Here is a 12522-nt window from a genome sequence, read left to right on the forward strand (position 1 = left end):
CAGACCACCGTTTGAAGCCACATCAGCAAAGCACTCCATGATGTGACATTTCATAATGGCGTTCTTTGGCCATGCAGAGTAACCTCACATTTCTGTTATTATTTTATTTCTTTTGTTAAATTTCCCGTCTTATTATACAGGGAGAACTCAAATTACTTATGAAAAAATGGTTTGGGTCAGAGGAAGTGATATTAGACTTGAAACCTATGCAACTGGTACCAGTCATAACCGCACCAAAATATAACATGAGATCAAGTGCAATAGTACAGTAAAATTAAACTGACTGACCTGGTGAAACACTGAGCAAAAGTGTGTCTGCGTTTGTCTGGAGAGGATCTCAATCAACAAGTGTATATGTCATGTTTTTATATCTCAGGAAGCTATGAAAAAACATAGCGCCTACATACTACATCTTTTTTTATGCTGGTCTATTATTGATTATCAGAGGTTCGTTATCTTTTCAAGACCCTAAGATTATTGACCTCATGCCAATGCAAAATTTGCTGTGCTTAAGAAACATCCGAACTCACATACTTCATCAATAGGCTTCAGAAGACTCCCACACAAGCAATGGCATTTCTTAGCTTAAAGTGCAAAAAAAAATAAAAAATACAACAGAGACACACAGCTGTGACACAGGAGACTGGAGCGGTGTTGCATAAGTTTCACATTTATTTAATATCCGACAATGTGTTAAGTGTACACAACATCTGAAGACTCCAACACTCCAACACTCAAATAGTCTGAGACACGGAATAAACTACTGCCCATTCAGGATGGTAGAAACGGGTTAGAGCGATATAATACACAGTCCACAGCAATCATGTTTATATACATAGCAAAATAAAAAAAATGAGAAAAATGATAGGAGTATGATGAAGATGCATTTAGTTTACAGAGTTAAGAGAGGAAGGAACCTCTGAGAGAGGCTTGTATAAGGAGGCACAGAACTACGTGTGGGATGGGGAGGAAGAGGGGATTTTAAAAAGTGCAGCGTCGATACATCTACTGGGGTGCACTAGGACTGAGGCGGAGGCTTCCGGAAAAACCGGGGTGGGAGGGGGGTTGGGGAGAGGAATGGAGAGTGGCGTCTACGTAGGCCCAACATGCTTGGCACCACCTCCGAGGGGCTCTGGCACCGCCGGAGCGGGAGCCCAACTAAAAAGCGAAACGTTTTCCCTCTAAAATACCTCAGATTGGTCTGAGGGACTATTTCTTGCCCGGCTGGTTGAAAAAAGCACAGATCACAAATGGGCCCGTCGCAGCCCCTGAAATCAAATGGGCCACAAGCGCTGAGCTGCGGGGGTCGACTGTCCGACGGGCGCGGCCGCACTCTGTCACGTGACACACCTCGTGCTACCGGCCTGAGAGGAGTCCCCCACCCAAACCAAATCAGGCCACAAATGTTAGCTCCAAAAAAATATACGACCGGAAAGACACGAGGCATGTCGTTGTACCCTATGTGAGGGTAGAAGGACGTTCTGGGGAGCTTCTCCGAATCCCAGTGTTCCTGACCGGTGCAACAGGTGTAGCTCGTTAAATATTACAATCGTGACATAAGCCATCGCACACGCTGTAGTAGGTCGACACCGGGGCGGGTACTAGCCTGCAAACTAAAACCACTTATTAAGTATTAAGTACTGCAGGTCTCACACCATGTCATTATTCACATAAGTACAGGGAGTCAACTTGAATGCTACCAGTTCGTTAAATGAGCTTTTGTGACCATTTAAATACCCACAGCACACTACTGTACATATATTTCAAAGCAAAAACAAACGTTCAGGCAAATTTGAGCTTAAAAAGATGAGTGGTCTTAACAGGATGGTCCAACTACTGAGACCTAACCCTAAATCAATGGCCTATCCTAGCAACACGCCGTCTCCCAGCAACTGTAAATGATACAAAAGTGTGAATAAAAACTTATGAATCCTCATCCTTTTGAGAGAAATGTCCCACCAAGTCTTTTAATCATATCTTATCAATGAATGTCTAGTTTTGCACAGGAAAGGTCTAGATAAACTTCACGCATCTGACTTAATATCAGTTATGCTGACTTGGATATCCCATGGTGCAATGCTTTCTGTTACCTCTCTTAACATGCTCTGTAGGTTGGCTGGCCCAAGGCATGTCCAAATACCCAGTGCTGCTGGAAGACCACATGACTCGCACCAGATGACATCAGTGTCACTATGGAAACATACAAGTAGCAATCCTCAAAACATGCCAATGGTTGGTTGGCCAAGGGCATGTTTGCACAGTAGAATGCAGCATGTATGTTTGTATGACCCTTGGGATATCCAAATACACAACATTACTGTCTGAGCTTCCTGCTGAGATCTCAAAAGTCAACAAGATGGGAACGACAATGCCCTTAACCAGTCATTACTCTCTCTCTTAAAGCCGGAGTGCTTTTCTAGACCTTCAGATTAAGCAGTTTCCAGTTCTGCTGCCCAGAAGTTGTAGTTTGGACAGGGTAGTCAGATGATGAAAGGGACAGACACTGTTAGTGGGTTCTGGTAGACAGCATCTTTTTGGGAAGCTTTCCAAAAAAAAAAACAACAAAAAACAGATCTAAGAACATTCGGCTGGATTTTATAGGAGGAAGACAACACAAAAACTCTTCGAAGCATTAAAAACTGAAATGGAAAACCAAGACGGACAGGCCAAAGAGTTTAAGGTGAGGTGGGAAACTCGGAACCGTGAAAGCTGGCTCCCTCCTTTCTCAGAAGTAAAAACAAGGCTGAGTACAGTACATGAGTTTATGTGTCCCTAGCGTGACACCAGTAAGTAGCTGTCTAGATTTGTAATTTATACACGTCACTTTAAGATACCCTAAAATTGCATTTGCAACTCAAAGACTCCAAAGAGGCACAGTCAGTGCATTACATCTACACTATATTTTACAGAAAAAAAAGTGTATATTTCTCTATCAAAGAGAAGACAGGCAAGCAGTGGAGATCACACCAGCAGAACGTGTGTTGTCCCAAAAGCAATGCTCATGGCATGACCAAAAGGGTTGGCGCTACGCTACAGATTTCACTTGCAGGTACACATTTACTCACGGACTTTTACCAACCTAAATACCTCCATTGTATCTTATTTTGTGCATGAAAGGGGAGAGTAAAGGATGCAACGCCACACAATGCCAGTGATTTGTCAGTAACAGTTACCTGGGCGGAGGGGGGGCCTTTAGACAAATTAACGGTAATGTCTGTTTTATCCGGGGTCAAAGAAAGCCAAGAGCTTTAAAACTATTTCGGACTATGGACTCATATTTTTGTGAAACAGAAAACACTAGCACAATTTAGTTTATATACTCAGCATAGCAGCCAAAATGATCTTCACTTATCCTACCCTTTTTTGGTTAACTTACGGAAAGTCGTGACAGAAAGTGCTATATGCAGAAACTGCTTCATAGATCAATAAAAATATAAACAACTTTCTAAATAAATAAATGCTTATATAAATTAATGCGGTTAAATAAAAATCTGACGACACAAACGAGAGCCCAGACTCATGCACGACATAAAGACAGGGGGTGTTGATTTTAAAGGTCTTAAAAAAGCTACCAAAAAGCATAACGGGATCACCGGAGGTGCTAACTGGTGTCATCAATCATCGGTAACGGAGTAATGAGACACTATTGTATACTAGCGAGCCCGAAAGCAGTTTTGTCAAAAGATACTGATCCTTCTGCCTGAGTGAGTTGAGCTGGGCAAAACAACACAAGTGTTTCCCAGGCAACACAAGTGTTTCTGTTGGATGTCAAGTACGAAGTCTAACCCCATGTCGCCGCAGGTTACCGAGGCTCTTGGGAAATTAACACGGAAATACTTGATGTTTACCGACTTCGACTTGACAAAAGCACCTATGAAGTTATACATTCTCACGAAGGGAGCGCTTCTGTATGCACTCTTAAGGTAGCTGAGGTTCCGGTGGTGGGGAAAAACAATCCTAAATTCATCAAATTAACATACGCACTATTGTGGGGTGAAAAGACATTGGGGCTCATTCTCTGTCAATACATTATATGAGAAAGTGTGTAAGAGCTGTTGCACGAGTTCCAAGTGGAAAAGACACATTCCATACCAACATCCTTTGCTCCCCTGACTCAGAAGTTTCCTTAATCTAGGACCTTGAAGTCCCCGTAAACTATGTTTAAATAACTGGCCTATTAATGACAGCGCCAGAAGCAAGATACACAGCAAAGATGGAGGCCTTGCATTCAGTCTTGTTTTGACCATCATCAACTGAGCATGTGCGGGTACAGGCAGCTTATAGGTGTGGGGGGGGGGGGGTTTGGGAATGTGGGAAGGGTGGGGGGGCTGAGATAGCATGGTAATGGGTGTTAAGTCAGGTGATCTATATACATGGTTAGTCTTTATCAATCTGTTCGAGAAAACTCGCTGTGGGCTGATGAAGCAGAGTGACACATTACATCCTCATCTGTCCAGATCTTCTTCTGGAAAGTTTTGATCTGCAAACAAGACAAAGAAAAAACATTTCAGTGAGCTGCAGTGACCCAAAGGCGACTCTCGAATTTCAGCCATCGGTAGCAAAAATGTTCCTCACGCGAGCTCCAGTGGGTTATAGCAACTTCGTACGTAAGTTAAAGGTTGTAGGTTGAAATTCCCTCGGGAGAGAAAACATCTACTGTAATGTGAGGTGCAAGTGCCCGTAAAAGTCCATAATTAATGCAACACCATCACCTTTTGCCATTCAAGCCTCTCATGCAGGGCCGGGTTAATTACCTGATGGATCCGGCGAGGAGGGGGTTAAACGCGTACAGCCAGTCATGCATTTCTTTATCGTTGCTGGCCTGAAGCAGTATCCCACGATGCTCGGTGCACACAGCAAACGTATTGGCCGTCTGCGAGAAAAGGCATGTGGTCTGAGTTTATAAGACAGGCACTATGGTCTTTGTTGAAGCTCGACAAGCAGAAGACCTAACACCAGCAGCAGAGGAACTAATGGATCTCTTGTCTGGACAGCAAAGAGCAAAACTACCATCTCAGCACATAAGTTCAATGAGCTTCTTTACACTGACAGACAGGAAGGTTGGAGTCCAGCCATTGACTAATGCCAGTTGTTCTCCTACTGATAAAGGGACCCATTGACCCAACTGGTAATATGGCTAAATCTCCCCAAAGACTTGGCCTAGCTGCTCATCTCCTTTCAAGTCCTCTGCATTTATTTGCCAGATACTTTTGTCCAAAGGGCCATTCATGTGAAAGCGAGAACTGCGAACAAGCATTCCACTGTCAAGGAGCCAATTAGGCCAAACTTCCAATGAGTGACTAAACGCAGAATAATCGAGACAACAGGAAGCGCAATTTTCTTTGCAGCCATCTGATGGGGCAGAGGCATCAGAACCAGCGACTCTAAGAAGCCAAACAGACTGATTAGGAAGCCTGCCGCTGTGCTGGTAATGCTCTGGGGCTCCCCCTACAGGTGGCTGTGGAGAGAAGAATGCTGTACGAGCTCCTCAGCATCATGGACAATATCACACACCCCCTACACAACCTGCTGGTCAGACAACAGGGAGAGACTCTTTCAGCTCTGCGAAACTCCTTCCTGCCCACCACAGCAACCATCTATAAACAACTCCTCTCTGCGTTGGAACAGCTAGGAGTCTTCTCCACAAAGCACATTCACAATTATTTAGCACATTAAATACACTATTTCATAGACTGAGATATACACTAAAGGTGTATCTCAGTCTAGGTTAGTATAATAGTAGTATAGTAGATTTAACATATTTGTACATATATATTTCTGGAATAAGTAATGCTGTCTTACGTTTACCTTTATGCCTCCTGTCTGTGTGTTTCTCTCAGTTATGGGAGTTGCTACTACAACACAAAATTTCCATTTGGGGAAAAATAAACTATCCTGAAATCGGAATCGGAATCTGAACTACAAAAACACTGCTTGGAACATAACTTCAGAAAAGCCGTAGAAATTTAATATCACCCAAGAAATGGTGGGTTTCTACTGGATTCTAATGAGAAGAACAGAACATCCAGTAATATCCAGGGAAGCTACTTCACTGAAACAGTCAAAAAGGAGAGCTGGTGGAAGCCAGTAGTAGGATGTGGATAGTTGAGATGTTTCCAGATGAGATAGGTATATATTCGGCAAGCTTACCTTCAGCATGGCCTGCTGGTCCTCGCTGTACTCCACTTGTGCAGAGGACAGGTTAAGGATGGCCCTCTCCACAGTGTCCTTCTCCGTGTTGTAGATGTAGACATAAGGCCGGCGTACCACAACGTAGCGCTTCACCCAGCCGTTCGTGTGGGGCTCCAGGAAGTTCAGGTAACCCTTCTTGGATACGATGGGGCTATGGATCACACAAGGGGTGTTTCTCAATACCAAGAATGAAAAAGGGCACACTTGTGGTCTTGGCAAGAGCGATCTTGCTAGCTTGCCTCCCAAGAATGAACTTGGGGCACAATGAATCATGGGATTGGACTCGTTTGGCAAGGATGCAACTGATGTATCCTTGATATTTGGGGCGGGGCAAGAATGACACCCAGGGATTTTTACTGTCCTCTGTACTTCTGTTCTTGAGTATTGGACCTGGTCTTGGGCGATGGAAGATGATGTAAAGCGGGTACATGAGAACGCAAGTACGGTTAAAGTATGTATATTGAGAAACACCTAAGGCCTTGGTATGAGCCAATAATCCCCAACAATCTCTATGAATCTCATTCAGAAAACAAAAACTTGGCTTTACTAGAAAAATTCAGGGGAAGTTCCTTTGTAACCATTATATTATGTTCACTGCATTATATCCCTCGCTTAAGAATACAACAAAAAACATTCACTTTTAGTCTATTTTTGGGTTCTTGTGAAACAAAGGACCGTTTCATTTTTCATTTCATTTGGCAATGAATTCCTGTCTCAGATTAATTAACTCCTTACTGTCTGGTTTTTATACGATGTAATTAAAATACTCATCAATTCACTTTTGTCAGTTGAACATGTTACTCTAAATCATTACAATAAAAAGTCACCCAACCTAACACGGATCTCCTGGATGTCAGGGACGAATGTGCGAACTCTTGTTTTGGCCTCCGGTCCACCACTGGGGGATTTCTTCAGATCTCCCTCCAGGAGTGGGTCGAATTCAGGGCTGAGAGAGCGGGAGTGCAGTTCTGGGGTTCTGGAGCACACAGACAGGATCAGACAGCATCAGTACTGCAACCAGAATGACCTCCACACTAGTGCACTTCCACCAAGTGGACCCGCGACTGCACTTTGTCCTATAATCAATGACTGACCTGGGCTCAGCATTGCCATAGTGACCATCGACCAATGATGGGCAGGTAGAGGAAGGCGTCATAGTGCTCAGGCCAGAGGCAGAGGAATCCCTCAGGAGTGTCACCGACATCTCAGACAGCTGAAGATACAAAAAGCATCCCGTCAGGCTTCAGACGCGTCATCAGACACATGCAGCTCACGATAAGTAACACGTTTCAGTCTAGTTCAAGTATTTCCTAGAAATTTTAAGCAGTCCAACTTTCCATGGCCTGACGTGGCTGATGACTACAATACAAACATTCATTGACAAGACTGTAAAGGTCTATCAAATCATCAGGCATAAATTTTAATATATGTAAGAGAAAATAAAAGCATGATTCAGCAAACATGAATGTTGAATGCTGAATCATTGGATGAATGATGACTGAACGCTGCCTAAATGTTGGCAGAACGTTCCATGAACATTATCTGACTGATGACTGAACATTGACAGGATGATGCCCAAACACTGGCTGAACGGCACCTGTTGTATCACCTTGCTTTCACTGGCGCTGACGCACACGTGGCTGTAGTCCCGGTTGAAGGTGTGAGTGAGCAGCTTCAGACACTGCGGGGACAGGGCGGCACAGAGAGGTCAAGGCTCGGCCCACGATGGCGCCATCACCAGGCCAGGGAGCACCAGCCCACGCTTACCTTGGCGGCCAGCTCCAGCTGCCTCTCGCTGGGGGCGCTGGGCACCGAGCTGGGCCCGGACAAGCTGCTGTCGCCCGAGGACTGAGAGGAGTCGCTCAGGTCATCACTGCCGCAGGATGACAGGGAGTCTTGGCCCAGCATCAGGCTGCTCTCCAGCTTCTCCCTCAGGAGCAGGTAGTGCCGGGTCTTCTCCACCTGGAACACAGACGCACGTTGCTGTGATCCGCCAGACACGCAAACATAAACACCGCTATGCAGTCAAAGGACGAGCCCTTAGCTGTGTTGACATGTAATAACGTCCTTGACAACCAGAGGTGATTCTAAGAGGGGCCACAATTCATTCAGAGGGGCTAACCTTATCATTAGCCAATAATATGTTTTGAATCGCTGAGTGACAGGGGAGGGGGCCAATCAGCTGTCAGCCTCGCCCCTGTATATGCCCCTGCACCTGCATACACTGACATTACAGTATACAGAGTGTAACGCTAACAATAATAACCTCCTGCAGCAGGCTGAGCTTCTCCAGCTCCCACTGATGGTCCAGGATGAGGCTGTCGCTGCGAGGCCGCCAGCCGGCCAGGTTCTCCTCCCCGCGGACGTAAGCCACCGATGTGTCGAGGACCCTCCTGCGCCTCCTCTGCATGCCTGGGGGAGAGACGCAGCTGGTGAGGCACGAGACGTCGCACCGCTTGCCAGACGGACTGTGCCACAGATGGCATGGAGGTTATCACCTGGGCTGCCGGCATCTGCCAGGTGGCACAGGCTGAGCTCGTACACTCCTGTGACACGGTTGCTAGAGGCATGAATGACAGGAGACAGGTGCTCAGTTACTGGTTTCAGGCATAAAACCCACAAATCATGTATTTGCACGCAACCAGCAGATAATGGAGACTGGAACGGCTGCAGCTCACCTCTCGGATGCCTTCAGGCCGCCACTACCAAAGAGGTTGCGGATCGACCGAGAAGAAGGAAGTTTAGCATCTCGGGAGTAATATACCATGCAGAAATCTTTGGTTACCACTGTCGGCTGAGTGCAGTTCTCCATCTGGATTGGGGAATGACAATCGCAATGTTAGCCAATAGCTGTCCGGACAGCTTTCCCCTGACGTCCGGCGCGTGAGTCACCTCAAGGTAAGCAGAGAGGGTCATGTATATTTTCTCCCCGTAAGGAGTGACGCGGTTCAGCAGCAAGGAGTTGTGCATGGAACTGTCCCAGGCTGCCTCAAAGTGGTAGAAGGTCCTGCAGAACATTGCAAGGAGAAGCTCGTTATGGATGCATCACCGTGGCAACGCTGCCTCGCCAGTCGACCCCCAGTCAGGTCCATGGCACATGCTTAGGGCCCGGCGTCACGCGATTCGTTGCGACGCCGGTGTTAGAGTGAAGAATGTCACTGACATTATGGGATAAAAAATTAAAGATAGATATTAAGATATTATGGTCTTAGAGTATGTCTGTGTTGCCACATTGAATCTGGCCACATTTTCTCACATGATGCAAACATTCGTTAGATGAACAAATAAAACCAAATTCAATGTTTAACAGAAACAATGCACTTCGTTATGAGGATGTGAAATGGCCGTTTGCTCCAATTATGACCGTCGGCAACAAAACTGCTGCACGCGTCAGAGACACCAATTTCACCAGGAATTTAGACATTTAGTATTCACTTGCCTAAACACACCCTAATGAAATTTAATTACTAAACCTTAATTACCGGACGAAATTGCCCGGAATCTTAATCAAAGACCCGTCAATCAATTTCAGGAACTTTAAAGCTGCATCGTGGCTCAATTTTCATGAACAACATGAAGTTGTGACAACAGATAACATGAAAACTGGAGCCAGAGTTGTGGAAGCCAGCAGCCACATGCAATTTGCCTTCTACTGGATGACTCTACTGGCAAAGAACAAAACGGGAAAGAGAGCGCTGCCGCACAAACAGGAGGACGAGGGGAGCGACTGAAGAGAGATGTGGAAGGGAAGGAAGGACAATAGTGACAGATACCTATGGTCAATTCCCAACGAGATGCTGTGGGAGAGAAGGAATCAGCATAAGAGTCAAAGCTGAGAGTCAGGAGGTACGTTTGGCTGTGGATATAGTCCTACAGCATGTACACTTTCCCTGTGTAGCTCTACATCAGCGCTACTCAGTCCTGTTCCCGCAGGACCCCCTGCCAGAATGTTTCAACCCCACCTTAATCAGACTCAGATGGTGCTTAATAGGCTAGTAATGGCTGTGCTAGTTTGAACGCAGTGTGGATTGGGATTCTGGCATGGGGACCTCCAGGAACAAGATTGACAACCACTGCTCAACATGAAGTGGTCCCCCCCATTCTTCTCCCATGTCACCCTTACACCTCGTAAAAAATATCCCACACCTGACACGCCGTTTCTGAAATGCGACATCTTTAAACATTTAGTCAGGATCTTCCTGGTCTAAGAAGGCAACAAGTTGGACTTTGGTAATAATCACCATGATGGGTGATAAGGTGACCAGGAGACCAAGCATCGCCCTGGAAGAACCTGGCTTCAGGCATTCACCATCAGCTTCTGGCAGTGAAACATGGGGCACCCTCACAGCTCACAGCTCTGTGAAAGCCTCCCAAAGCTCAGAGATCCCTGTACGTTCTGTATTCATCATCTGCTCTTCTGATCTACAGCTTTTTCTGACCTTGACGTTACTCTGAGTGACAGCATAGAAGCACCACTACCAGAATAATGGTGAACATCCACTTGGTGAATGTGCACTTATGTTAATGGAATCAAGACATTAAGTTATTACATCCGGTTAAGCAGATTAAATAAACTGAAATGATCTTTGCGCTTCTTAAGTAATTAACACTGTGTTCCGTTGCCAAGGAAGTGATGGACAGTATTCTGTGAGGGATATATTGGAAGTAATGTTTTGAGGATTTATGATATCTGAGATTCCCACCAAATGTTGACTGTGGTAAACTACACAACATTTTTTCTTCTTTGCTCCAGAAAATAAGATTGCGAATATATAATGTAGTAAATTTTTGGTGATTAATGGTCGTACAGCAAAGATGGGCTTTTTCATGACTGATCTCCTCTCAGCGCGAATCCCTACTGTTTCTCTGAAAATAACCACATGCTAGCCTACTGATGCTCTGCACCTCACATGAATATGAATTTGACTGTATTCCAATATGCCCCACGGTCAGATGAATGACAGATGCCATCTGGAATATATTTACATTTACATTTTTAGTACAAATTCATTCCCAGCTCCAGCTGCTGCTTCTCCGTGATCGAATGAGAAGGTCAGCTAGAGGAGCTTAACGAGGCCGGACGCCTACAAGAAACAGCCTAATCAAGAAAGTGAAGGTGAAACTCTGTATACTTTGTACACATACTATATAAGTGACTTAAATGCCCAGTTGACTTAGCCATATTTGACATAATCCATCATTTCGGTGAGATTTAAAGGGCTACAGTTTTAGATGAAATGCTGTATGTCCACAAAGCTTTGGATATTTTAGGATAAATACTCTCTACTTGGGTGCTCATAGTCAGATCTGCCTTTCAAGTCTAAGTGAACCACAGCTAGTTAGGAAACACACAGGCCTCCTGCAGAAAAAGCCAGCCAGACCTTCAGTGTGAGAAGGCCAAGCACATCATGCAAGTCAGGTGACCAAAGGTTCCTCCCCAGCGGTGACACACATCGTACAAAGCAAACATACACAGGCATCCCAAGCTACTGTGGTAAAAACAGTCCCGTGATACATTGAAGGTGAAAAGCTAATAGGGGGCTTAAAACTAAGGTACAAGGGTGAGGCCAAGCAAGAAAGGGGGGAGTAATGACGAGTTATGGCACCAAGGGACCCCAAAGACCGGCAAGAGGAAATGACATCAGAACCAAAGGCATGGAGATGAAAATAATACCTAGGCAAATCCAAATCAAGAACCTGTCTGTAAAGACACAAAATGACAGTCTGTTAGTGAACTAAGAGGGCGAACGTGGCATAGAACTGGCCGCCTGCCATGGCACAGGTCCGAGCGGGCATCACGCTCTCACATCCTTCTGGTTAGACGCCGTGACACTGTCATCGCTAGTGGCCAATCAGTGTCTGCATGCGGCGAGACTACATCAGCCGGTCACCAGCGAGGGAGGGGTGAGGCCGGAAAGTGATGGAGGCCTTGGGGACAGAGTGGTTGGACCTTGGGAGGGGGCAGCTGTTTAACTAATGTGTGTGTGTGTGTGTGTGTGGGGGGGGGGGGGGGGGGGTAATGGCATCCCTTTCTGCACGATACCACATCGTGATATAATTGCGATTAGGTGGCGAATGTGCAATAATCACTGGGGCTTTGGATGACAGCCGTAAACATTTGTCTGGATGCTGCCTTTTCGGTACTTACGGGCCTTTAGTTATGCCCACAATTTGTTTAGCAGATTAGTAGTACACCTAAACCATTCATGACAGCCGTATTATGGCACCTATACTAGTAATTTGTATAAATTCAGCATATCCTTATGTTTATTAAATTTGGTTAGCAGAGCACGCCAAATGCTACTGTTTTGGTATATCATGTAAATGATA

General features: G+C 45.4%; 1 protein-coding gene across 16 annotated transcripts in view; it reads right to left on the reverse strand.

The window, feature by feature from the left end:
- Positions 1–649: 649 nt before the first annotated feature.
- The window catches only part of LOC111849445 (kinesin-like protein KIF1A), a 53032-nt gene continuing 41159 nt past the window's right edge, over positions 650–12522 (reverse strand). For 7 of the 16 annotated variants that reach the window (XM_072704530.1, XM_072704528.1, XM_072704529.1 and 4 more), the window contains 12 exons: positions 9966–9989; positions 9085–9199; positions 8871–9004; positions 8691–8752; positions 8459–8604; positions 7960–8154; positions 7790–7873; positions 7287–7405; positions 7025–7168; positions 6151–6343; positions 4755–4873; positions 650–4480 (listed from right to left, as the gene is read on the reverse strand). In XM_072704530.1, the coding sequence (XP_072560631.1) occupies positions 4438–4480; positions 4755–4873; positions 6151–6343; positions 7025–7168; positions 7287–7405; positions 7790–7873; positions 7960–8154; positions 8459–8604; positions 8691–8752; positions 8871–9004; positions 9085–9199; positions 9966–9989 (1378 nt within the window). In that variant the 3' untranslated portion in view covers positions 650–4437. The remainder of the gene's footprint in view (positions 4481–4754; positions 4874–6150; positions 6344–7024; positions 7169–7286; positions 7406–7789; positions 7874–7959; positions 8155–8458; positions 8605–8690; positions 8753–8870; positions 9005–9084; positions 9200–9965; positions 9990–12522) is intronic. The other 9 variants (XM_072704536.1, XM_072704525.1, XM_072704539.1 and 6 more) reach the window with 3 other exon arrangements.

Source organism: Paramormyrops kingsleyae, chromosome 21, assembly GCF_048594095.1.
Source record: "Paramormyrops kingsleyae isolate MSU_618 chromosome 21, PKINGS_0.4, whole genome shotgun sequence".
NCBI lineage: Eukaryota > Metazoa > Chordata > Actinopteri > Osteoglossiformes > Mormyridae > Paramormyrops > Paramormyrops kingsleyae.